Source organism: Cardiocondyla obscurior, linkage group LG23, assembly GCF_019399895.1.
Source record: "Cardiocondyla obscurior isolate alpha-2009 linkage group LG23, Cobs3.1, whole genome shotgun sequence".
Taxonomy (NCBI): Eukaryota; Metazoa; Arthropoda; class Insecta; order Hymenoptera; family Formicidae; genus Cardiocondyla; species Cardiocondyla obscurior.
Genome location: NC_091886.1, coordinates 1,933,427 through 1,960,401, shown reverse-complemented (window position 1 = coordinate 1,960,401; position 26,975 = coordinate 1,933,427). Strand labels below are relative to the sequence as shown.

At 43.3% G+C, this 26,975-nt stretch overlaps 1 protein-coding gene across 1 annotated transcript in view; it reads left to right on the top strand.

Annotated features, from left to right (window-relative positions):
- Positions 1 to 26,378, top strand: part of Jing (AE binding protein 2 jing) — a 71,978-nt gene extending 45,600 nt beyond the window's left edge. The window contains exons 2-9 of the mRNA XM_070671319.1: positions 15,016 to 15,427; positions 16,601 to 16,908; positions 17,257 to 17,716; positions 17,894 to 18,073; positions 18,151 to 18,292; positions 18,678 to 18,808; positions 18,893 to 18,960; positions 19,035 to 26,378. Coding sequence (XP_070527420.1) covers positions 15,016 to 15,427; positions 16,601 to 16,908; positions 17,257 to 17,716; positions 17,894 to 18,073; positions 18,151 to 18,292; positions 18,678 to 18,808; positions 18,893 to 18,960; positions 19,035 to 19,212 — 1,879 coding nt within the window. The 3' untranslated portion in view covers positions 19,213 to 26,378. The remainder of the gene's footprint in view (positions 1 to 15,015; positions 15,428 to 16,600; positions 16,909 to 17,256; positions 17,717 to 17,893; positions 18,074 to 18,150; positions 18,293 to 18,677; positions 18,809 to 18,892; positions 18,961 to 19,034) is intronic.
- Positions 26,379 to 26,975: the final 597 nt, after the last annotated feature.

Below are 26,975 nucleotides of genomic sequence, written 5' to 3'. Positions count from 1 at the left end.
TGCTTAAATTTGGAATTACGAAACGTAACGCAATTAAATGAAGAAAAAGAGCTCTTATTTTTTTATCTTTACTATAGCTACTTTGCTTTTTCTGCAATCCCTTTCGCTTATCGTCCTCCGTGTGGAATGACTTTCTTCCGGCGAGTGTTTCCAATCGTACGTTTTCGTGACCGAAATAATTTCCATACCGGTCCCTTTGCGAGGCCGTCCCTAAACAAATCGACCGCCTAAATAGGGATTAATTAAGGGTACGATTCCGCAACAAGGGAACAATCCCCGCGTTCGAGCGCTCGCATGCGTTCTGCACGCTTTTCAGACGACAGACGCGCAAGCCGGATGTAACTGTTTGCACGCTACGGTAAGCGGTTTCCTCTTCTCCGAGTAAAAATTGCGAATCACAAGAGTTTTATTACCAGAGAAATCGAACGCTGCGAGCCGTCTTGGATAGGGAAATCGTGAACGATCAGCCATACAAGCTGACAGTTATTAAACCGCGGTGCGCCTTGAAAATATTTATTCCGTAATTATCGATCGTCAATGCGTCGTAAATAATCTGGCAGTTTTATGTAATTGTATGCGCCTTTTATTGATTCGCCGGCATTGTCGAAGCTGCGGACGACTCTCGCGTAATTAACAATTACGTAAAACAGGTAGCGCCGGGGCAATAATTAATTATACACTTTTAATTCGTAAGATGTATGAATTTTTGTTCGCGTAAGGGATTTTAATATTTTTTTATCGCGACTGTAATATCAAACGCCGCACGTCTGAGTCTGAGAAAATGATCAAAAGTCGCGGTGGCGTATAAAAAAAAAGTAGCGGCGTCGCCCTCGTACGTCGCGTTTTCTCCGTCGATTAGTACATTTTGCGCGCGTTGAAAGGAGGAGGGTAAGACATCCGCGCGCGCGGGATAAATCGGTCCGTCGATATCGCTTCCCCGGCAAACACCGCCCGACGAGAGTACAAAAGGGATTTACCGGCGGGTGAGTTGCGGTACACGGGGACGGCACCCCGGGCTTTCGGCTCCCTTTGTGCTCTGCCTCCAGCAGGACGAGCGAATTATCGTTCGATTTGTAAATCAAACGCTCTCGCGAACCGCGGAAAATTGGGAACGCCCTGACAAAATATTTTATTGCGACGCGACAAAGGCGTCGGCTAACGATCTCGGTAATCGGATGCGCCTCGTTAATTTAATCTCGTCTCGCGAGGGCCGGTAGATAAACCCGTCGGATATCACGTCGTGGACGCGAAATCGCGGTGTTATTTACTCAACATTGTCTTACAAATTGCATGAGAAAGAAACAGAAATATCATGAATAATAAAGCTGGATGAAATATCGCCCTCGTTGCTCGCGTGCAATATAAATATGCCGGCCGATTTTATAGGAGCGTGAATTAATTAATTTGCTCGCACACTGACGCGGTGCAGCGTGCATCCGTGAATTCCTGCAGTCCCGCTACGGACCTTGATACGCGATATCAAAACCCACGGATCTATGGATCTCACGATCTACGTACACGCGATGTTTCCTCGCTAAGTTGCGGCCTACAGAAAGTTAGAACAAGCACATATTCCTGGGCACTTCCTGCGAACTTCCCGCGGCGAAGATAGAATCGAGCGTTAACGCGAATTAGTACGTCGTTCTTTCTTTCTCCCTCGCCCTTATTAAGACGCGCGCTTTTCCATAAGCGCCGCGCGTCCCGCGGCGGGATGGATTCTCGTCGATCGGGGTGTATGGACGGCGGCGACGTTGGCGATCGTCTATGCAAATATTATGCAAGCGGCGCGATTGTTCGATCCGCTTGTGTTATGTTCCGCGAGCGGCTTATGCAAATATACAGCGTATGCAAATCGCCGACGTGGAGTTAATGCGTGCTCGCAGCCACGCGTGTCTTCCACGACCGGCCGCCGGATTCTTCGTCTCATTTTATTTCCCGCTTTCGTAATTATCGATCGCGAAGTCGCTACTCGACAAGTGTCATCTACCTGCAAATATCCGTATTGGTTTTATTTCGCTGAAAGTGCAGAGATAAAAATATTGTGCCGCGCGTACATTTTTTTTTTCCTCGATGAAATGTGTTTTTAAAACACTACAAATATTTTTTTTTTTATTTAATTTTTTTTTTCTTTTTCAAGATTTAGATTGCAACTCCGAATCTTCATAATTCATATCTCATATACGTTTGATTGTATGATAATTACACAAAACCGGTGTATCAAATTCCGTTCTTTTTTAATCGATTTTTTTTTCTGCAATGCAAATACCATAAAACAAGTCGCGCTTTGTGTCATCTCGCACCCTATCATCTCGCGTCGCTCTGGTGTCACTCACGCTACTGCATCGCGATATTTTGTATGTCATCGCTATCCTTGCCGCATCGCCTCGCTTCTCCTGTGTTATTCCTGCGTCGCGCATCACGTCACGCATTGTTTAGTATCAATGCTGTGCCACTTCGCGATACTTCGCATGTCTCGTGTGTCACTTTATGTCGCTTTCGTGGCACCTCCTATTACATCGGCGTGATTTCCTGTCTCGTTACGTCTGCGTCGTCCCGCAAGACGTTCTCGCCTTTCCTTTTTCCCGTCGCTTTAGGTGCCGTTCTCGGCGCTTTTCTTATCACGTTCGTATTGTTATCGCATTTCACGTGGAAAATAGAAATTCCACTCCGTGAAAATGAAAAATACCCGCAATAAATAGAAAAACAATAATCCATAAAGTATTAGATCTCTAAAAGAAAGTCTCGACGTTGATTTATGACCGCCGGCGGACTTGTCGCTATTTTAACGCAGTATTTGAGCCCGGAAATAACCGCGGCCGACGCGTACGAGTTTGTGGAATTATCCCGAGGATCTTTTCCGATTGCGTGAGTACGCGATTCCCCTGCGATTGCGAAAAAAAAATATATAAAAAAACGCGTGAACGCGGCGAGGATATTTAACGAGCATAAATCTTGCCCGGCAATTACGTCGCTCGATCACGTGCTTAAGCTACCTTTTCCTTTCCCTCTCCCTTCTTCCCCTCTTTTCCGTTCTGCTATTAATTGACCCGTACCTTGGCATCGTAATTTCCGAAGGACGTGAGCGCGAGCGATAATTATAGAAAAAAGGGTGAGGAAAGGGCGAGCAGCGGCCGTCTCAAAGCGGAAGTGACCGTAACAGGACGGAAACGCCCTTGCGTTACGTCACATAAAGCGTGAGCGAACGTGACGTTCGACGATCCGTGCACGCGTGCGGCAATATGTCACTCGTTACAAGCTACGTACTACGATACCGTGTACCTGCTCCGTCTCGTCGCCCAAGTACTTCCGCAAAGCGTGCTTGATCGCGTTAAACTCTAAACTGAACGCGCCCGGCGCGTCTTATCCGCGTATGCATTCATCCACAAACCGACGACCATCGTTATCCGTTTCCTATGGAAATTCGAGTAAAATTAAAACCGGAGTTTGATTCCTGAAGATATTTCGAAATCTCGTAGGGCGAAATTAATTCCCATCCCTCCCTTCGCCTCGAATTGTATCAACGCGGAGATTATCAGCGGTCCCGCGACATTCTCGAAACGAACGACCCACGTGCAGCGGCGCGCATTCTTGCATCCGAACCCACATTTTCAATGAGGCCGAAGTTGGGAGACGAGTTCGTTCGCCTTGTCGCACGCGTACTCTTCTACCTGAGGTGAGTTGTGCGCGTGCATACACAGTGACTCAACGCGAACCAGACTGTCGGTCGGGCGACGTGACGCGACGAAGTGGCAGGAGGAAGGTCGGGGGGGACGGGAGGCCGTTCCATCCTATGGGATCTCCGGCAGGATAAACCGACCCTCCGGTCATCGCCATCCCTGCCGAGTAACTCTCTTTTCCCCGCCCTTCGTAGCCCTAAACCCTCCGCTTTCTCTCTTTCCCTCTTTCTCTTTTTTTTTTTTTTTCCCTATCTCGCTCCCTTTCTCTTTCTCTCTCGCATACCCCACACACGTATGCACCGTGTAGAGACCCCTACAATTCGGTTTTCATTCCAGTCTTCTCCGTGCCGGGCCACGGGATAGATATAGCACAACACGAGCCGAGTCTACGGGTTCTCTTTCGCTCCCTCTTTGCGGCCAGCCGGCCCTAGTACAGTGTTCGAACACGGTTCGATCATACCGGCGAACTACTGCATTTTGTATTACACGCGCCGTGTGCAGAGTTCCCTCGGAAGTTATCCTATGCACGGAGCGAATCGTCCAAGTTCCTACTGCGCGCAACGTCGTCCTCCAGCCCTACGCCGAACTTGATTATTTCCCGGCTGACCCCGGCCGTGCATGTGTGATCGAATTGTGTGTGGGGGGAGGGGGGAAACTGGTAAAACTCGACAGTGCATTTCCGTTTAACAATTAAAACTGCCGACGAAAGACGCACGAACGTTCATAGAAATTGTTCGCCCGATGCCGAGAATTTGGGGCACCGAGCAACCGGTCGTTCGCGACGTGAAACTTCGACGTTCTCGAATATCGTTTTCCCGTGAACTTTTTCGCGTTTTCCACCCCGCGTTGATGGATGACGGGAGCCAGCTGTTTCCGAGAAGGGTGAGCCATTTCGAAAGGTCGCAAGCTATTCCATCGATCGATTGCACGCCATAAAGGGTGTACAAAGCCGAAGAGGCCGTCTTCTTTCGAACCACGTATGGCATGGTGCAAAAGTAAGCGTTTTCGTGTTTTATTTATCTTGGCGCGAGCGCTTGACACTTCGGTGTGCACTTTTTTTTTTTTTAATCGGTATTTAGTAATAAACTGTTATTTATAACGTGTAGGTCTATATGTTGATCCACCGTCTAATAAAGTATTAAAAAGAAATGGCGACGAAAATACTTAAGGTTGAAAGGTCTCTTTAAAATTGGATGGCTATTCATCGTTTTTGTCCAGCGTATTAATAATTAAAGATACGGAAATAAATAAGAAGACCAAGAATAAATGGTTACTAAGGTAACGGGCAAATTCTAAAAATAGCAAGTTTACGAAAGATCTCGGCTATTGTTGCCACGGCCCGGTAAGACACACGTTTGTCGTCGTGTCCGTCATAATGAACGACGAGTTGTCTACCTACCGGTTTATAATTTTGTGCCACGTTGCCTGAACGTAAGGGAATCGAAACGCCGTGGCTTTTCCAGCTACCCTAAACCAATAAAGCCACCCCCTCCTTCGTCTGGACTACGCTGTTCAGTCTTAAAAGAGTGCAGCTGTTCCTGCCCAGCTCGACCTTTTTCCGCTTCCACCAGCATTAGCTTCGAGAAAGACTTCACCTCTTTTCCAACAGCTTCCTCCGAACTTTCCGAGAAAAACGCGTTAACGTTCGCGTTCTACCGAAGCTCGCTGCGCCGCGAATCGAAGTAGCGATTTACACGACTGTGAACCACAGTTTTAATATTTTAATTTTAATAATTTAATTTTCGTGATATTTCGTTTTCTATAAAAAAAAAAAAATTTAATTCTTGCGGTCGGATATTTGTTGCGTGATTACTGCAAAGTATGTGTCGTCTAGTTCTTTTGCTTTTCTCTCTCTTTCTTATATTTTTTATATTTTTTTATGATATAAAATAATACCGTTTCTCGCGTTGAAAGCACGTACCCGATTTCGAGCTCCACTTTCAAGAGCAGCCAGGCGAGATTGTCGCTGTGTTTAGGGTATTCCGGGATCTCTCGGGGACTAATATCTATGATCTTCCGAGGCCCCTAGTCCGATGTAATTCCGAATTCGAAATGCGTACAGGCGACGTGGTTCGATGGCGGTCGCGTTTTATCTTCCCCGGAATTGTTAACGAAATTACACATCAAACATTATTTCGTGTAATCCAGTTGGGATTCTTTTCTGTGAGCCCCGCATAAAGTACAGCTGCATGTACATAAATTACATGCACACATACACACGCACAAAAAAAAGAAAATAAAAAAAAGACATATTCCTCTCTGCAATATAATATAAAAGCATCGATGTAATTGCCGCGCCCGCATCTTGAATTAACTGTTGTTATTTTGATGTTTATCCTTACTTGATCAGATTAATTATTTTAATTATTCGTTCGCTATGACAAGGATATATATTATCGTAATAATATCGCACGATTGTAATATGCAAATTCTAAAAGTCGATATACACGCGAAGCGGGCGTGCTGTAGATCTTAACTGCGCTTATAAAATAATATTTATGCCTCCACCGACAGACACCGGCATGCATAATAGGATACTCTACAACTATTAGCGTTTTGCAAATCGTCGAATAAATTGTCAGACGTTTAGTGAGAAATTTCTCTGATAGGGACGTTTAAAATCGTAAAACTACGCACAATTTTTAATTAAAAAAAAAATAACATTGTTTAGAAATACGCGATCTGTGCGCTTTTCACTTTACTTTCCCACCTGGCTGCGGCAAAGAAACCAAGCTGCAGGCAAAGTTTCCGTTCGATAATGAACTTGCGCGAAGTTCCGAAGCTTCAACGAGAACGAGAGGCTCGACGTGAAGCAAAGAAGTCTAACTATCTAGTAACGAAATCGAGAGGGGAAAAATAGAGACGCTCCCGCATTCTGTTCTTCTGGCCACCCCGCGTCTTCCCTCTCGTTTCTTCGCGCCAGTACGTCGAGTTCGAGACAAGGTTAGTGTGTCGTATCAGAGCGCACTGCGGGATTTGGCAGGCCACAGGGGAGGCGACCAGAGGGATAACGGAAAGAGAGAGATACAGCCATACTGGACGAAAATAAACCAACGTGCAAGCACGAAACGACGAGGCGCTTCGCGAAGGAGGATCGCGCTTAAAACTGGCCCCGCAGCGACATTATTTTTCATCAATCGGCACGTTTCGACGCTAGATTCACTTCAAAATCCGATAATCGCTCGTCCAGCCAATGATACTACTTGATTCGACCCTGATACGCGCTCTTCTCTTCTTCGCGTAGCTAACGAAGTAAAACCATTTTTTTTATTCACGATTTTCTAATGACTTAAGATATAATAAAGACATTTTTTTTTCGCTCAGCTTTCGTTGTTACGATACTCGTGCATGTTGATCGAAGCGAAGGGATGCCTTTTCGAAACCGCAAACTTTTTTTTCATTATGCACCGACAAAGGGGTAGCTTTACTTCGGTGAGCGCACCGCTGTATCACTCGTTCGCGTGGCATTAATTATGAATAGTATGTTTCACGAAGGCTCGAGGGAACCACCGAGACAGCCAGGTCAATTTCCAAGCGAACGAAGTTATTCTTTTTTTCCCCCCCGAGGGTGGTCGGAATAGTCCTTCTATTTCAACCTCGACAAAAGGGGTAGTTTTCCTTCGTTTTTCTCCAACGTGCACTTGTACATTTTCTTCTCTTTCTCATGTAAAAGATCCTTGTTTGTCTACATTAGATAGCGCGTTTGAAAGAAAAACTATTCATGACTAACAGACACATAATGATCGAAGTATAGTTAATGATGTGCGGCGAGGGATTTTAAACGCGCGTGCATTCTTAAAATGTCTTCGTCACATGTGTCGCTTTTTTTTTTGTTTTTTTTTTTTAACACGACGGTCGAGTTTGCAAATCACGATTGCCTGCCACATCCAGTTTGTGGCACGAAAATATATTTAGAATGCACGAGAAAGATTGATGCAAGCGCGATATAAATATTTATAATTTATTATATTTATAGTCGATATATCGTGCGATTTATTTTCGCGTGTTTACGCCCATAATAATTAACGTTGAACAAATTAACATATTATTCGCGGTACATACAAATGCCCTTATAATAATCAGCCGTCTAAAATTTATAGTGTTATATTAATCTCAATTCCAGTGGCCGTTGCTCAATAAAGTGGGTTAAATTTTCATTTAGTTTATAACACGTAAAGTGGCGAAATACGTATAATAAATCCAACGAGAGAATTCAGTTACGACCGACGGAATTATTTCGGAATATCCACCATTTAGATTTCTCTCACAGCTTTCTTTCAAATGCATCGTATCAGCTCGTCGCGAAACCACCGAATTTTTCACGACTCTCGCATACGATTTTTCGTACGTCCGCTCCACGTTTGCGTGATGATCGTAGCTTCTTTCTCGCGAAAGATTTTTTTATTATTATTACTTCTATACGCATACGCGCGCGTGCGAATTAATATCGGTGATTTCTTTCCTTCTTTTCGAGCGCGCGTGTCCGGCGTTCGTGAAATATTTACAGCTCACGTTTTAAAGCATCGAGATCGCGTTTTATGGAGTAGTAACTGTTGAAGCGATAATTTGCGAGCCTATTGTGAGACCTTCTCCCTTTTTTTTTTCTTAAATTGTGACGATTACGGTCTCCGTGAAACTTTACTTTGTCTTCTGTGACAACTGTATATACCGTCGCATCGTGGCATTTGCTATAAAAACTCGTTACGCTTACTATGTCCAGCCTCATGCAAATGTGACGATCGCCGAGTATGAATGCGTGCAATGCCTCGATAAACGCAGCTATTCGTATTTTTCAAGAGAACGTAAAAGAGGCCAAACACACATTTCGTAGTGCACGCTTATAAATAATATCACGCGGTTACGTATTTAATACGCTCGTGTAGTTCGCCGCTAAAATTCCTTTTTAAAAGATCTTGTGCAACGCGACTAGTACTTTCACAACGCGAACACTTCTCACAATTTAAACTTTACGCGATGCCTGTAACTTCTTCTCGATTCGCCGCCCGGTTCTTTGAATGCCGCGCAGATAAAAAAAAAAAGAAAAAAAAACTCCGCGCAAGTGGAGTTGATTAATAACTCTCTCTGCGAGTAATCAATCTGGCAGTTGACTGGAAAATTTGTTCCCGTAAGCCAATTTGTTAATCTGATATCTGCGCGGAAAGGCGTTCGGAGGGAAATAAATATTGATACTTTCCGATACGAGAAAGGAATCGGCGAAGAAGAATGAGCGAGGTAAAAAAGAAGAGTCGATAATAGGCACGGCGATTAAACGTTTAAACGAGGAGCTTCTCGAGGTCATTTCGAAAACCCCTGCCCCCTTCGCCCGGCTCTCACTCGCCCCTTTCCAAGGATATTCAAATCGGACCTTTAACGATGTCCGATCACGCGATGGTCTCCCGCTCATTCGCGAAACTACGGAAACTCTACCCACGCGAATTCCAATACGAGCCTCCACGAAATAGTCGCGGTCGTCGTCCAAATCCGAATTCGGCGGCGGAAATTGGAAGCGGCGCGAGCGGATGCAATCGCAAAGCGAATCGAAAGTCCCAAAAGTGCAACGATACATTCGCGAGTCCACGAGGCCGTTCGTAACTGTACGCTTCATCGCTTACGTCGAGCAAAGGTTTATATAATCGCGACTCGAGCTTGATTAGCAGCGAATTATTATTAGTAAGATCGAGATTTCGCTTTAACGGAGGTTCTAATTAAAATCGAACTATTCGAATCAATTTTGTAAATGAGAATAAACGGTTGTTCTATAATCGTGATTAGCACTTGGACTTAAAATCCGTGAGACGACGGGGCACGTACGTACATACGTTTAACGTACGTTACGCGCGATACTCTGCGCGATCAACGTAACGGTTATTCGCCGAAAGTGAGTCTCGCATCTTTCGAAATACTGTCTCTTTCTTCCACCTGCTCGAGCGTGTCTCGTAAGCATTTGCATACCTTGTATTTGCGAGTTTTTCGTGATTTCTTTGAATCACATTCGCGTAAAACGAAGAGATTTCTTCTACAAATATAAAAATAGGCATCGTATCACCTGGCGAAACTCGAAAAAAAAAAAAAAAAAAAAAAAAATAAGAATACATTTTAAATTAGCGAATTTTGAGAAGAGAAACGGGACACCTATTTTTCTCGCACTTTATGCGCGTAAATATGTATTTAGAATTGTATTTTGAAGGCCCTGTCGTATAAAACGTATTCCTCGATACTATCGCTTTTATGTCGAGTCCATAATTTTTATTTTCTTCATGCCGTCGCCGTGTGCCTCGATACTACTGATAAAAAGAATCCACCGGCATTATGGAAAAAATTCTAAAACGCGAAGGTTGCACGCTTAAAATCCGCTCGCACCGAGGAACGCCGAAGGGAATTGAGAGTAGTCGTCGCGCGGGGAGAGGCTGTCATTAAATTAAGTGCCAGTGACATCGAGGCATTCTGTGCCACGAAGGTTGAGGAGATTTTACCACAAGATTTTATTGTGGCGGTATACGAGCTCTCTTTCAAATGAAAACCTATATGTCGTGTTTGCCCTCCCCTGCACTCGCGCATTAAACGCGCACGGGGAAAGGCGAGGGGGGGGTTCACGAGATGAAAGGGCAGCTTCCCAAGAAAAAGCGGGGTAACGAAAGTCGCATTCGATCCGGAGGGACTGCCAATCAGTCATCTTCCGCCCGAGGGTGATTTCGTTCGTCCGCACGGGTGGGAAGGGGGAGGGTGTCAAGGGTCAGCGATATATATATATTGGACTAAGTCCCCGCGATCTATTGTCACTGGGAAAGGGAGGAAGGAAAGCAACACGAAAAGATCCAAACCTGAAACGAGTTTCGAATTTCAACGTCGTTCGCGTACGGATTTTCTTTCTGGAGGGATAAATACGAGAAAAAGATTTACTTCCTTGCTCCGGGGTGCCGCCGCCAGCTACTCGACGGAAAGATAATTGTTTACAGATCGTAGCACCGAAAATATTGTAGGTCTTAGTACACGGGTAACGAAAAGATACATCGTTATCTGTCTTAAAGAGAAACTATTAGCAGCGATGTGCGCTCTGTTTAATCTTTAGCAGCGTGACGGATTGTGTTTTGATATACTGTTAATTAGTCATTCTAGACGGGAATTAATTTCCTTAATTTTTTTTTTTCGTTAAGGATTATTTGTAGCCGGTTATTAATTACGAGAGTGATAATATCGAATCGATATTTGTCGCGCAACGTTGACGCTCCGCGTATCGTGCGCGTGCAAAAGTGTGTCGCCTGCATTCGAGGGTGAACTGCACTTCATTCATCTCCGCGCGTCCGTGACTTCACAGATTCCGACGGCTTTCTCACGCACGTGAGTGCATACCGGTGCATACGCACGACATCAATCGCACGTGTAACTATTTTCGCTGCCGAGCATCGGCCACTTTTTCAAGCGCTTATGCAGCCTGAGTCACGTTAATTCGCTAACTCGCACGTACGCGGTCCGCGCGGACACATCGAACGGCGCTAATACATTATGTAAAGCTTCGAGACGATTACCGGTTGAAGTCTAATTATGTACGGCACGACGAAATGTCTTGTTTGAGGCCGTTGCGCCGCTCGAATGCCGTGGCAATTAATACCTCTTATTCTGGCAGACTCCTCCCGCTTCGGTATTGACAATTTTATTTATTCCAGCAAATACGGAAATCTTTATTAAATCGCGAATAAAGTACCGCGTAAGATTTTTTTTTACGATTAAATAGTAACGGCAGAATTTCCCCCTTTTTCTTTTCAAACGTACGAAGAGATATTTCAATAATTATATTTAACGGTATTAACAAAAATCAGAAAAATCTGGACGATCTTTACGAAATATAAAATCTTCTTTTATCACATACAAGATAAATAAATTAAAAAAAAAAAAACCCTTTTAATCCAGTCTTTTATATTCCGACAATAAATAGCGAAATTGTCGTCTGGCGAATGCAGACTCGGCTTCGATTTATCGCGGGTGACATTAGAAAGCTACTGGGAGGGAGAGAGAGAGAAGCCCTTCACAGTCCTCGAAGTACTTTCAAGTGGTCCGTCCGTCCGTCCATTCAATTTCCTGCGAGTTATATCGCACTCGAACGACCAAGATCGTCGCGCACCGAGTAACGACAGACAGGTCGACGTGTCCGTTCTGCCCTCCCACTCGCTGTCATCCCTTTCCTGCGATTTCCACCGGAAAGGGCGGAATTCTGTGCTACCGCCGGTTCAGCGCGCGCGTACATCCGCACGACCGTGGCCAAGGGCCGGCGAAATGGACGTAGGTCAGTTTTGCGTAAAGCTGCCGCTGCGTGCGATAAAATCGCGCGTCCGCCAACGCCGCGCGCCATAAATATACGTACGCTCCCGTCATTATCGCGCGAGCGCGTGTTATGCAATTAACACGGGGATGTATAATGCATGAGCGTCGGGCATCGCCTACGGTCTCGATTTTCGCACGGACGCGAGCTTGATAAAAGTCCGGGCAACGCGGCGCGAGTGCCACGAAATCGGTCTCGCATGTGCACGCAGATACGCGTCCCTCCATTTGAAAATTAAAACGCATCTTATTGTTCCTTCCCCGTTTGCCTCCTGCGCTTTGGAGATCGAGGCGATCGCGAGTTTTCCTACGGGGAATCGCAACAGGAGCGCGCTTCCTCCGAGGTCTTATTAAAGTTTAATTACATTTTAATTGCCTCCGCCTTGGATCGCGTCGTTAATGTCACATTTGTTTATTCGCGGAGGTTTTTCACGCGCGTAAAACTTCGGACTAGCCGCGTTCCTGAGATCAGACCTCGGCGATAAGACGCGCGGAAAGAATTTTCTATTTAAAAAAAAATGCACGTTCGAAATCGTTATCTTTTTCCTGCTGGCATTAGGAGCATTTAAGGATCATTACAATTCCATTAGCGGCTAATGAGAACGTCATTGTCTCCGATGCTTCGAAGATAAGAGTTTTAATTTTTACACGCAAGTATGGGCATGCTTTTTGTGCGTTTCTTTCTTTTATTTTTTTTTTTTTTAATTTATGCGCGGGGAACGGAGCAGGCGAATTCGGCAAGGTGATTCAATAGGCCGCCGGCATGAACGGGCGGGCCGATAAACGACATTTATGCGTGTCCGCCGGAGACTGACTTACGCACCGCGTCACGCGTTGCGTAAAACGGTGGCGTGCCGCTATCATTTGCGTGGAGAGGTCAGTGTCTCCTTCTCTTGACGGAGACAACGGCGAGACGAGCGTCCGAAATATCCGCCGAGCGGAAAGTTGCGAAAGCAAGAACGACGATCGACTGGCGTCGATGTTTTTTCCTCGTTTCGGTCATTTTACAACCGGCTGGATAATTTACGACCGTTGATACGCGGTGCGAAACGACCGCGTGCACGGAACCTTTTGCTCGACCTACGAACGTGAAAGAATTTATCTAACGACGCAGTGCTTTTCGATACTCCGAACTTTATTCTATTCAAAAAGATATAACTAAAATAGAAAGAAAATTAGAAATCTCGGTAATTAATTAAATCCTTATGCGAAAGCCATGCGTAGCCTCACGTAAAGCGAAACGATAACTCGTCGCCGCAGTTAAGCCGAAAGAATTCAATGACAAATCCTCCGAAATGTCGCTCTTTACGCGCGTATTTCTCCTCGATTTGCTTGCAAATTACCGAAGCGGGTCGCGATACTCGGGTTTCTCGAACGGCGACAGGGCCAGGCCGATTGGCAATGTCTGGGTCTGTAATTAGATTTGCGTTGGTGGTAACGTCATTACTCAGTAAGCTTGCAATTTCCTCGTGGCCGCCACCACCGCCACTTGTCTCCGACCGGTTCCCTTCGGTTCGCTTCGCGATTACCGCGAAAGCTGTTTGCCTCCGGACCGAGAGCGATCGACCGACCACCGGACACGTCTCGATCGGACCCTCCGAGAGAGAGAAAAAAGAAAAGGGTGGACGACCCGGAGCACAGCGAGGTGCGACGTGGAAGTGGATGAGCCGTCCTTATTCGGATAAATTGTACCGCCGCTTTGTAACGGGCCGATGCGCGACATACGTGGAATTTCTGCCTCATATAATGATCGAGCGTAACAAGATACCTCATATTGCGCTGCGTTAAACACAGTAGGTGGTGTCGCGTTAGGGGCATTTTTGTCTCATTATCGAATCGTGTAACGTAACGACAAGCTTGTTGCAAGCCGGCGGTAGTCGATACGACTTTGCCCTCCCATTGGTATAACAAGAAGTGCTCGGTGCAATTAAATAATATGAAAATTAAACGGAAGTTCAGATGAACTTCTTCGAGAAGATTTAATACCCAAAAGTTTTACGCGCTTTTTCGTACCGGAAGGTTTTTTGTTATAACTGGAAGAAACTATGCGCGCACTATTTTTTAAGGGACTTATATTACAAGCTACAAATAATAAAAAATATGCGACTCACCAGTCTGCATGAGCGTCAGCGGAGTTGAAGAATTCTGCCGGTGGCTGTAACATAAAATTAAACAATTAATGTAGACATGAATATATATCTGTTAATTAATTTAATAAAGAAAAAGGTAAAGGTTTTTATTAAAGATTTTATTTAATAAATTGATGCTCACCTAAAAGTTGCTCCGCCGATGCAGGATGCCCCCCGGGCCTGCTCCTCCTCTCAGGTGGCAGTGTCGAGTCATCCCTCCGCGAACAGGTCACTCGCGAACACCCCGACCCGTGATTTTATATCGCGACAATTACTCGACGATCACTCTCGCGCGTTCCATGGTTCGGCACTCGCGTTTAGAAGAGACCGCGTGTCGAGAAACTACGCCCGAATACTCAGCGGATCTCGCGGGACGACCGACGAACCGGCTGCGGTTCGTATATATCTTAATATCGGCGGTGACGACACTCGTTGACGACGGCGGATGCGACTGCGTCGATCTGTAACAGAAAGAGATATCAAGATTAATCGTAGGTATCGTGCCGGATGGGTTTTCGTTAAACGGAAGTGAGAATTACTTTCGGTACGGCGACACGTGCTCGCTGCGCAGTGTGTAGGACGTGTGTGCTCGCGCGACCGCTGGAGAAGGACAGCGAGAGTGGGAGTGGTGGGGGAATATACCTAGCGCGCGGCGCGTATGCTCGCGCTCGCTCTCACCCTGTCCCCCCGCCTTACCCCACCTCCCCCCGCGCCTATCTATTCGTTATTTTTTTTCGATTTAATTGTAATATTTAATTAGTATGTCCAGATGATATATAATTTAATAAACGGCGATAATAAAATCGATTATCTATTCAGGCGTCGCACCAATTTTTTTTTTTTTTTTTTTTTTTGTACAGATAGAATAAAGATCGTGTTCTTTTCTGTTACAGTGGAGTCGCAGTGTCTTGCGGCGAATGCAGCAGCAGTGGTACGAGCGATATCACGGAGCCGGGCTCGCCGTGCAGCACCAGCAGCGACGAGGGGGTAGCTGCTTTACGCGGCACGTCCGCCAGTCCGCTGCCGTCTCTACTCAAGCTGGCGCCGTCGTCGCAGCTCAGCCCCAGGCCTCAATGGCCCTGGACCCCGCCGTTGGCAGCAACCGCCTGTTCGACCACCGCGTTCAAAAGGTTGCGGGGCGAACCCGAGGCCGGCGCCCTTCCGCGCTCTGGCGCCGCTGATCCCACATCCAGGGGGGTCATCAAGGGGAGCGGAAAGATCGCGGCCGGCCAGCAACATCATCACGAGTCTCAGGGCAAGATCACGGAGTACTTCAAGACCCAAATTAAACCGCAACAGCCGAAGGTTCGTGTCTATTCGGAATCAAAACGAGGAATATAGATGTAAGGGAGAGCTGTGCGTTTCGCACGAAAAGACGAAGATATTTGAAAAAAAAAAAAAAGGTCTAGAGAAATCTGTTCGTAAAAAATGAGTTCTCAATTACTGTACGTGTCCAGCCTACAGCTTCTTTGTAATTTAGAATGAAATATGAGTTATGCAAGGTTGAACGATTCGTGACCGGTATCTAGTAGGTAGCCACACGGAGGCATTGACGAACCTAGAGTTCTAAGAAAATTGTATGAGATTCTAAGATCTTTCAGGTCTTTTAGTTTCGAAAGCGCAAATGGATGGACCATTCCTTTGCTCTAAATTTCAATTTTAATTTAAAATTCTTTTTTTAATATGCGAAATTTATTGTTGAATACAGATTGTAATTATTTTTTTTTGTTTGTTTAAAAATGATTTATACTTGGCTTACGATACGTAGAAAAAAAAGACGCATTTTTTTATTGAGATTAATGTTGAAAGGAAAGTGTCGAAGATGTCGACCGGCTTTGCTTCGCGCGAACACCAGATACGTATATACTCACTTTATCAGCGAGCACGCGCTTATCGGATATTGAATTAGCCTTTTTTAACAAACCCGCATATAGGTTTTTTCCAATAGATTGATATTAATTCACGGAAATTGCTCTCCCTCTATCGATCGACAATTTAACACGGCACATTCTCGATAATTCGCGCCCACATCGCGCTCAAACGTTAAATGTGTCTCGTCTATTTATATTAGGAGAATAAAATTAATATTAGATCAAATCTGCTTACATGGTGATTATAAAAAGCAAGACGAGAAGTAAGACAAGTGACACGTAGTCAATTTTTGCGTTAAACTCAACAATATTAGCATGCTATTTCGACGTTACCGTGCTCCAAATACATAATTATCCCGTTGTAGCAAAAATACATTGATCTTGCGACAAAATTACCGACAAAAATTGAGGACGTCGTAAATAAACGGCGTGAACAATCAGTATCTTCCTGCATTATGTAACGTGACGTTAAACAAAAATAAGAGCTATTTTATTTTTATCTCTTTTGGAGAAAAAAATAAGTTAACGTTGAATGGTCTTCGACGTAATATTTCTACGTAGAATAAATGAACAATACGTCTTGATACTTTGCCGTTTGTATTGACAGACAAAGAAAACGAACGAAATGGTGCTGGTGGCGAAGAGCTCGTCGGAATTTCGGAGGCCACCTATGGTGCAGAGGAACAAGGGCGGCCTTGCCAAATACTTGGGAACTGTGTCGCCCAACACGAACCGCAGTACCATGACCAACGAGCCCTGGGAAGCGAGAACGTTGACGTCATCGTCGACGATCACGAAAAAGGTGCCGCTGGTCATCGTACCAAGGGCCAACGGAAAGATAGACAAGAAGCTGCCGAAGTCGCTGCCAACCCCGAACGACGTGCTGAAAAATCTGCCCAAGATCACGTCCCTCCGGTATTGATATTCGATTCAATATTCAACGGGCATCTTAACGCAATAGAGCTAATTGAACTGGTTAATTAACTAGTTTAATATTTCGCTAATAGACGCATATTGATAATACTTTCCCTGAAAACATGCGTGTCTAAAAGATGTCTCAAAGGCGTGTTTCGGATTTTAATTAAAACGAATCTCTCAAAAACGTCTTTAAATCGTCTTTAAGGTGTTCCGTGTTAGCTTGGATTTCTTTCGACATTCCAACATGTAATTTTGTGTTTAGTCTTGGTGATACAATGGAACACTGATGATAGTGGTAAGTAAAGGCTGTTTTCTGATTAATTACCAGTAATTTTTTTTCAACAGGTTAAATTCGGATGCGAGCATTAATTCGACCAAGAGCAGCTCTCCGTCTACTACCGCCGCATCGTCACTTCTGAGCGAATCACTGGACTTCAAGGCAATTTTGACGAAGCCGCACGTGAACGAGAACAACAACTTGACGAACAGCTGCGGAATCCTGCATGCGTTGAGATCACAGAGCGGTCACGAGTCTCCCATTCCGAGGTTGTCTTCGCCATCGAAAGAGGATAGCAAGGATGAAGATGGTCAATCAGTTGCAATCGACGAAGACGACATAGATGAGGAAGACTCTCGAAGTAGTGAATCAAAGTCTTCGCCTATTCTTTCGGCACCTACTACTATTCGGTTTCCGGCACGCGCACCTGAGAAAGACAGATCGCAAAGCACTGACAGCGGGACTTGTCGTTGGGATAAATGCGAAGCCAGCTTCGAATCCGTGGGTGGTCTTTTAGAGCATTTACAGGTACGCGGCAGAAAATTCTGTATTAGTAAATCTTTTCGTAGAAGATATTCAAAATTAACTATTAATAAATTCTAATATTTTTTAACAATAATAATTTGCTATTAATAAAATATAATAATTTGCTATTAATAAAATATAAAATATAACTTTTATATGCAATTTTACTACTCTTTACAGGCTGCGCACATCAACACGCAAACTGGTGGCGACAATTTCGTTTGTCATTGGCAGGGATGTAAGGTGCAAGGTAGAACCTCATGTTCTCGACGGTGGTTAGAGAGACACGTTTTGTCCCACGGGGGTAATAAACCCTTTCGATGTATTGTCGACGGCTGTGGATGCCGATTCAGTTCTCAGGTAACGCGTGTGTTTGCCTTGCATTGACTTTTTTTTCCCGTGAAAATATTCAGAGACTAATCTATATTTAATTACAGACCGCCCTCGAGAGACATGTGAATGGTCATTTTAATCAGCCAGAAACAAGCAATAATAACGGAAGACGTAGTTGCGAGAACGGTGGTAAGCTCGTTAGAAGAAATGGCAAGAAGCTTAGATATAGGCGACAACCTTGGTCTGGTAAGTATTGCTTCATCGTAATTACATATTTCATTTCTTGAATATATTCTACAAATCGATCGTGTACAAATGATATGTATTGTTGTATGACCAACATTCGTCACGGCCATGCCGATTTCGGGCGCGATCAAGTAAGGCTCGAAAAGGCCCGGAAAAGCGAGACGAAGATGCGCGAATAATTCGTGCGATCAGTTAGTCTCGCCGGATACCTCGCCGAATATTGATAAGTACCAACGCGAATTAAAGTTGACGATCTTTATATCAAGGATATATTAAAGTATTTTATATGTACACATGCATATTCATTATTAATCATTAAAATATCGATACTCTCGCTATCAGTTCTTATCGGAATCCCACATTGTTAATATCATTGTCTTTGCAGCGAGACTTTTTGATTACTTTGATTCGGGCGTAATGGAGGGTCTCCAGCACAGGCTACTGGAATTAGCGACATCGAGGACACAAGGGCGACTAGCTGAAACGCCAGGGAACTCGATGACACTAACTAGTCAAGTAAGCTAACAATATAAAGTTTATTCTCGCGTCATAACGTTGTGAAGCGCATTAAAATTTATTTTAATAAAATTTCTTTCTCAGGTTTTAGCAAAAAGAGTCGAAATAGACGGAAAAACGAAGGTATTACTGCGGTGGTATCCTCCAGATATGTAAGTTATATTAAAATACATTTTTAACTAGTTATATTTAGTATTCAAAATACTTATAATCGTTCCTTTTACAGAGAACCGGACGAATGGGTATTAGAATCCGAAGTACAAAGCACGAAACACATAGATATTCGCAAAGCGGCTGTTAGTAATCCGGAGCAAGTGAGTTCGGCTCTCTATCCCGCGATGAGTGGTCACACACGGCCATCGTCACGAGGGAAGCAACGCCGGAAGCCAGTGAAGAATTCGTGATAATGCCGGCCGGATACCAGAATTGACCTAACGAGCGCTAACACCTGAACCAGAAAAGAAAAACAGTGCTGTCGCCGAAGAGCACGACACGGTATAACGCCTTCTGGTCGGTGAAAATGAAAGTCGCGACGATGCGACCTAAAATACCCGAACGTATCGAAAGAGACGGAGAGACCGTTTTAGAAAATAACTTGTCTAAAGACGAACGACCAATCCATAGATCGATTAGGAAATAAGAGTTGCAATGTCGAAGGAAATCAAGAGATAAATTTAGGATGAATCGAGTAGCAGACAGTAGCGTTAAAAAACAAGTGAAGTAACTGGAGTGTGAGCAAAAGGAAACGATCGTCCGTCCTCTATTTTGGGGACAAAAACATTGCTCAGCAATGAATACCTTCATCGATGGGTACATCTACTAATCGCGCTAATTCTACGCGAATCCTTGCCACGAGTACCTCGCAATATTTCGACGCTCGTCGGCTTCGGAAGCGCTAAGTCTGGGCCTCGAAAGTGCCTCACCGTGGATATGTTTTATACCGTCTTCTACTGCCGATCAAGATCCCAGAGACAGAGACCCGCAAAAACGGTAGTATCAATAGACGAGGACAAAAAAAAAGGGGAAAAAAAAGAACGCAGTAAAGGAGAAGCTTTTGCGTTTTTTTGGTTTTGCCAAAGGAAACAGAGGAAGTGCACAAACAAAATATATAAGCGGTAGTTAACAATTTATAAGGAGATAATCACTCTGGTGGCCTTAGGACTCAATTAATATCTAACATCGGCCCCTTGGCACTTCCGGGAACTGATATATCTTTGCAATCTCCGACGATGCCTCGAGAGAAAGGAAAAGGAGAAAGAAGATGCGTCTACCTCGATTTACAACTCGGTAGAAACTCGCGTCGGTTGTCGTCATGCGATGACACGCAGGAACGAGAAAAAGAGACGGGAGAAGAAAGAAGAGGATCGTGGACAACGCGAAGCGGACGCAGAAGACTGTATCGGGATTGTATGAGGGACGAGAAAAATCGGGGAAAAAATGGTGTTTAGACTGTTAAGTGAGAATGATAGAATATGAATGAGGTGTGTATGCGTGTATATGTGTGTTTGTGTGCGAAACAGAGACTGAGTGATGATGCTCCGAATTCGCCGTTATTTCCCTGAATGGGGTTGACAGTCTCCCAGGCTTGAAAGCTCGGCACGAAATGAAAAGATTTGCGGAATAATTGAACGACACGTACGCCACCGAGATTTCTATCGAGGATTATTTCTCTTTGCTCTTCGGAATGGAGAGACAGTGTACAAAACAAAATTAAGGTAAAGAAAGTGATTTCTCAAGGCCCGAGGCATGCCCGAGTCAGCTTTTGGTAAAGAAGCGCACGGCGTCGAGCTTGCCTCGTTTCAGCGCCTGAAACGTGTTCTCGTGTATTTTATCGTCGCGTTATTTTTGTCTTTCTGCTGAGTCTCGCGCAGCATGCTAACGCTTGTCGTATTAAAGAATGCACGATTTAATAGACTGCCAAGATAAAGAAAAAAATTAAAGGTTAGCATACTGCACGACTGCAACCGATGAGCTGTTACCCTCAAAAAGGGTAAATTACACAAGGCTGTGTTACATTTCCCGCGACTTGTTAAAGCGAAGAATACGAAGGATGTGAACAAAGAGTGTGACGTACGTTGCATTGCCGTTCTATACGTACATAATTCATCGCGATTGCAAAAGAAAGAAATTTTACAGCCGCGAAATACTTGTGAACGATTATAGAACAGCAACGCTACGTTCATGTACACGCATAGCGAATATAGAGTAGTAAATTAAGACTCGCAAAGGAGAAAAACATGTTTTGTGTGTGTCGACTGATTCAGAAATCGAGTGAGATGATTGGGATCTGTGAGAAAATCGGAGTGAATGAGTGAAACAGATGTGAAAATGAGAGATTGAACGGTTGGAAAGAAATGGAGATCGTATGAGACACATAGACAGACAAAGACGGAACGTCATTACACACCAGCTAAGAAACACTGCCAATAATGATTGTAATTAAGAGCTCTACAACATAATTAATCAATTAATTATTCTTACTATTATTATGAAGTATGATTGTAAGTATATAATCGAATAGATCTCTAGCTGACGCGCGAGGACTCGGTCGTAAATAAGATGCGGTCCGTTCCGATAACGCGTCGTCACGTCTGCCCGATGGGATGAATATTTTACTTTTTTCTCGAACTCCTCGCGGAGTCGGAAAGGAAGGAAGGTGTTTCGCACACGCGGCGTGTACGGCGCGTCGCCAACGCGAGGCCGCGAATTATAAATGTAAATACTTAGTTGAAATTATCGTAACGAAACGGCATATTACACCTCGTGCTCCGCAGTCGCGGGGGTTTGTCACTTGCCGCCGTCGGGGCAAGCACTCGCGAGTACAGAAAGTTATCTGAAGGAAAGGTACGTTTCTGTCTGTATCCATTTACTTCCGGACGCAACATCCCCCGCGAGGGCGGCACGGATACGCGACGGTGAATTCTTCGTGTTAAAGAAACCGAAAGATCGACGCCGGTTAATATTAACGCGTCACTGCCAGAATCACGCACTGCCAGCTCCGTCGTTCTGACGCGTCTCTAACTAGTATCTCTCTATTGCACGAGCATATATTCATTCGTATTCGTGCTTAAAGAAACTCGATGTCGGTTCTTTTCTCTTTTTACGTACATTACATATACATACATACACACATAATCTAGCCGCAGCCACCGTTCCCGAATTCGCATACCGTTTGAGTTTATATCGCTGTTCCTAAGGAGAGATTCGTTAATATGGTACTTCTTAAGTTAATTTTTAAATTACGTTTAAGCTAAATTCAATTTACATCTTTATATGATGATTTGTATACTTGAGACAGTTAATTGTTCGCGTTCCGAATCTGAAAGAGAAGTAATTTTTGTTTTTTTTTTTTTACAATTAGTTTAGAGAGGTAATTATTTAATTTAGAATTTTCTTTAAGATATTCTCTCCGGCGATATCTTCTCCGAACGCTCATGTATCGCATACTGCCAAATTTTGTCCAGCACGTAATCTTGCACTGCCATATAAGACATACGGAATAGAACGAGTGTAAAAAGAGATAACCATGAGTTCTGCAAGGAGTCGAGTCACACGCGTTTTGAATCAATCTGAATTTCGTCGAAGCGACTCCTCAATGCCATACGATATTTCGTGAGGATTCATAATGTGTTCTTCGTGAATCCGCTTTTAGGCGGAAACGCGATAAGATACGAAAAGGGAAAAAAGAAAAAAAAAACCGGAATTTAAAAAGTAAAAGAATAAATCAAAACGTACGAATAATGTAAATTCGAAACAAAAAGACCGTGACTTAGAAGATATTTCTAGAAATTCTTTCGTTAGTTTTGAGTAATGTGAAATTTTATACTTGAACCTTATTTGTTTTAGACATCCGCATATTATATTTCATTGCGTTTCGATCATCGTTCATACATTCATCACCTAATTGTTCTTTTGTGGCGCGATTATTCCCCTCTTTCGATTGTTATTTCCATCTTTTCACCTCGCCAATTTCTATCATAATCTCTACTCGTGTAAAAAGTTAATTCTCGTCAAGATTGTATCGATTAGGTAAGGGACCAATCGTTTACGTACGTGAAAAGTTATCCGTCATTTCTGGGGCAGATAATCGTTTCACGAAATAATGTCTTTTTTTAAAAATAGATCAATTGGACCAACCGTATTTCAAGGTTTTTCTTTTAGTCATTTTATGTTATATTTAGATTGTAATTTATTAGAGAGAAGGAGAGGAAAAAAAAACGAGCTGAGTAGAGATTTCATTAGTTATTAAGTAATTTTCATTTTTGTCATTTTCGTGATTAACTCAGAGGTGAAACGATGGAAAGAATCTTCGGTTATTCGATCGCGCTTGATCTCGTGGAAGGGAGGAACCCGCGACAAATGAGCGAGGGAAAAAATAAACCAGAGAGACGAGCATTCTTCAAAGGTCTTTCCAGTTATAGTATCTACTCGCGATGTAAAATTAAATTTAAGTGGATCAGCAATAAATAAATAAAAAAAATAAAAAATAAAAAAATATAACAGAAAAGGTACAATAAAGGAATTAAAGTTCCGAAATTTTTGGGACGACCTCGGTATGATACCTTGGTAACTCCGTGTACTATTATAAGTTTATTCGTCTATTGCGAGTGTATTTAGAACGTTTTTTGTAATTTACATAATTGTAAATTGCGTAATTGGCGAGTCTAATTCCGACAAAGTATTCTCTCGTGCGTTATTTGTAACTAATCACGGATCTAATTTGCATCTGCGTTACTCTATTGTCGCTAGCCAAGGAAACGAATCGATTATACTAAGCTGAAAAGATTTTTCGCTGTGGCGTAACGGACACATTTTTTTTTTTTTTAACGTTCCCCGTCGACGGCGGTAAATAAATTGCCTTCTGCTAATTATAAAGATCATTGAAAAAGAAGTTTGGTCTAACTACATACAAATACATGTACACATAGGCGTCTGACTCGCGTCTCGTGTAATTTAACATCGTTCGTATCGGCCTGCTGACAATTCTAAATCATTGTTATAGAATCAATATCGAATTTTTTATAATAATGGTAATAAAGAGACGGAAGGCTGAAAGAAAATTGGGGGGGAGACACGCGTAAAACGATTTGTATACGTTTTTCCTAGTACACGAAGTCTGATTAACAGAAATCGTCCCATTTCTATGATTTCTGGCGTTCTTTTTTTTTTTTTTTTTTTTTTTTACATAAGTGTTGTGCGTTTCTTTTTTATTTTGTAGAATTAAATGAATCAATCCACGCGATGCTGCGCAATGTACTAAATAATACGTTTAAGGGAAATATAAAGTGTTCTTTAAGTTAATTAGGTCTATATTATTGGGGAAAAAAAAAGGAGCAGAAAATATAGCGAAGCGGAATATGCGAAAGACGCATCAACTTTCTTTCCTATCGCGTTTTTTTGAAAGAATTTTGCGGAACACAGACACACATACACATTCACACATAAGTATATACGCCGTAGATTAACTTCCTTTGAGTGGTACGTGTGAGAACGTGTGAAAGAGAGAATGAGAGATTAGCTATAATTAATATAGGACAAAAGATAATAGGCGCGCGAGAGAGAATGTGAGGAAAGAATGAAGAACTAGAAGTGCGAGAGTATGAAGAGGTACAGGAATTCTGTGGACATCGGTATTTTTGCAGAAATTAAAATCGAAAGCGTAAATGAACGGGACGCGAAGGAATATTTACCTGTGAGATTCTCTCTATCTATTTAATCGTGACTTAATTGTAGAGACCTCGCTGAATTAATCATTCAGCGATACGCAAATGTATCTCATTTCCAAACGACAGACTTCTTTTTACCTCTTTCTCAAAAAAAAAAAGAAAAAAAAAAGTCCACGCGAAAGGATTTAGAAGGCATTCGCAATGTTGACCGCACAAATTTTAACCGCGAACAGAATTTGAATGAAAAGATCCAAGGCGGAAATGTATTGTGTTGATTCATTGGAGTGTTAAATACTTACCCAAGTGCGGATGTAAGCGGCTGATGCTTTCGCGTGGAGTTTTACGAGAACGTCCTGGGTGAGCCGAAGTGGATGAATTTCTGCGAGCACGTGTACACAAAAAACTTGAGGATCTCACACGGCGTTGACGAAAGAGTGAAAAACTAAACGAGAGTAGCGAGCGTTTGTGAACGTGTTGCGAGGGCTCGGCGCGGCTTACCGGTTTTCGTCGTCACCGGTGGTCACTACGTGGATGTAGCAGCGTGTCAATAGACGTTACAAGGCTTGTAAATGTATAAAGGAAAAGCAGCAGCACAGCCGAAGATCGGGAGAAGACGGTCGCGGCGGGATATTATTTTAAACGAGCGGCGGCGGAAAACAGAAATCGAGAAATATATAAATATATAATTTTCGAGCTATTTTCTTTGCCGCGAGGCTCGGAACTGTAAATAATTAAATGTAACGCGATATTACAAAGATCCCTTCCTTCTCTCCCGAGATACGTGCATGTAAGTATAGCTAATTACAGATATAGTGTTTGCATTTATTATAAATTCTATGTAAAAGCGTGACGAGAGAGTTCAAGCGATCGCGACGAGGGCCGCCTAAATTCTAGATAGCGAGATACTTTTTCATTCGTACGATCAGTATTAGAGACATCTTTTCTTCATTAAATTCCAAGTAGTTTTGTAAATCACCGCGTCAATCTTTCTCGATTAATTTGAATCTTTTACAACGACATAAAGTACATTACTGCGAAACGGACAATCTTTATTGCGCCTGCTGCGTTGCTTTAATTATACGGTCGCGGCCCCGCGCGATCGCTTCGATTAGAGAAGTGCTTGTACTTGTATAAAAGTAGGGAAATATATTGCATAGTTTAAACTAATATGGTTTATAGCGTGTAGAAAGAAACTCGCAGTATATATAACACGCGGCACGACGAAAGCTGGCGAGCCCACCTGTCTACGATTCGGCTTCGTTATCTCGCGAGCCCTTTAGACGTTTTTTCTTTTAAAGGGAAAAGGGAGGACGATATTTCTCGCGCACACGGATGAAGCGGCGAGGATCAAGCGCGAACCATCCTACCTGAAACGTATTTGCAACTTGAATTTTCCGACACGAAACGATCTCAAACGATCCCTCGCCGCTTCGCCGAGATCGATGTAGCGTTTCTCATATCCAAGACTCGACAAGACTCGAATTTGCGTAAGCGAACGAGATGGCGAAAAAGAGCACGGTTGTTTCGCACTGCCAAATAATAATAAAGGAAAAGATTAACTTGCGTTCATTGTGTGGATCGACCGATCGTTAAAAGCACCGCCGGTGTTCATTAATCCACATAGTGGTTCTACGAGGGGAGGGGGGGAAAATTAAAAAAAAAAAAAAAATAAGGGAAATTTCGATGTAATAGCTAGGAGAGAAGCGAAGCGCGCAGGAAAGCTTTTCCCGAAGCCCGAGCGAAAATGAGAGACAAATAGAAGAGAAATATCCGAGCAGTGCTTTGTCTTTTTTGGATACTTTCATGTACAAACACGAATGACGGTTTATAGCTCAAGAACAGAACATTAAAGAAGAATAGATATTGTAAGAGAATAATAATAATTTCACGGTTGCGAGATCGTATCCCCATTGTCTTTTCAATACCATTCCTGAAAAAGCAAGGTGAATTACTTGAATATTGCGGTGTTATTTTCTAAACGAAGAAGATAAAACTGCAACCTAATTAGTTGAACATGATTGATTATTATTCATCGTCGAAACATTGCACATACTTTGCAATTTACAATACAATACCTATAATACAAAATACTAATAGTAATTGCTTGATAATAATATTAATGATAGTGATAACTGAAATATGAAAAACTGCAGAGAGTAGGAGGAAGAGGAGTGAGCAAACGGAGCGAGATTAAACGTAGGAATGCTAGACGATAATAAAGATCGGGTCCAAAAGTTCAGTCAGTCGCAGTTACGATTATCGAGCTACGGCTTTCGGTGGTTCACTTGGCACTTGCCACGTTCTCATCGGGGCGCGGTATACGGAGTGCTTCGAGAAATGCACGTGCGACATTTATTATCCCGAAATGTTATCTAATTTATTTCCTGCTGAAGGTTTCACTGGAGAAATTGAACAGCCGAATACAGTAAATTTAAAGAACGGAGCACAACAAGCAGATTAAAGCCGACTCGGTAACTTCTCGATGCACTCTGCATTCGCGT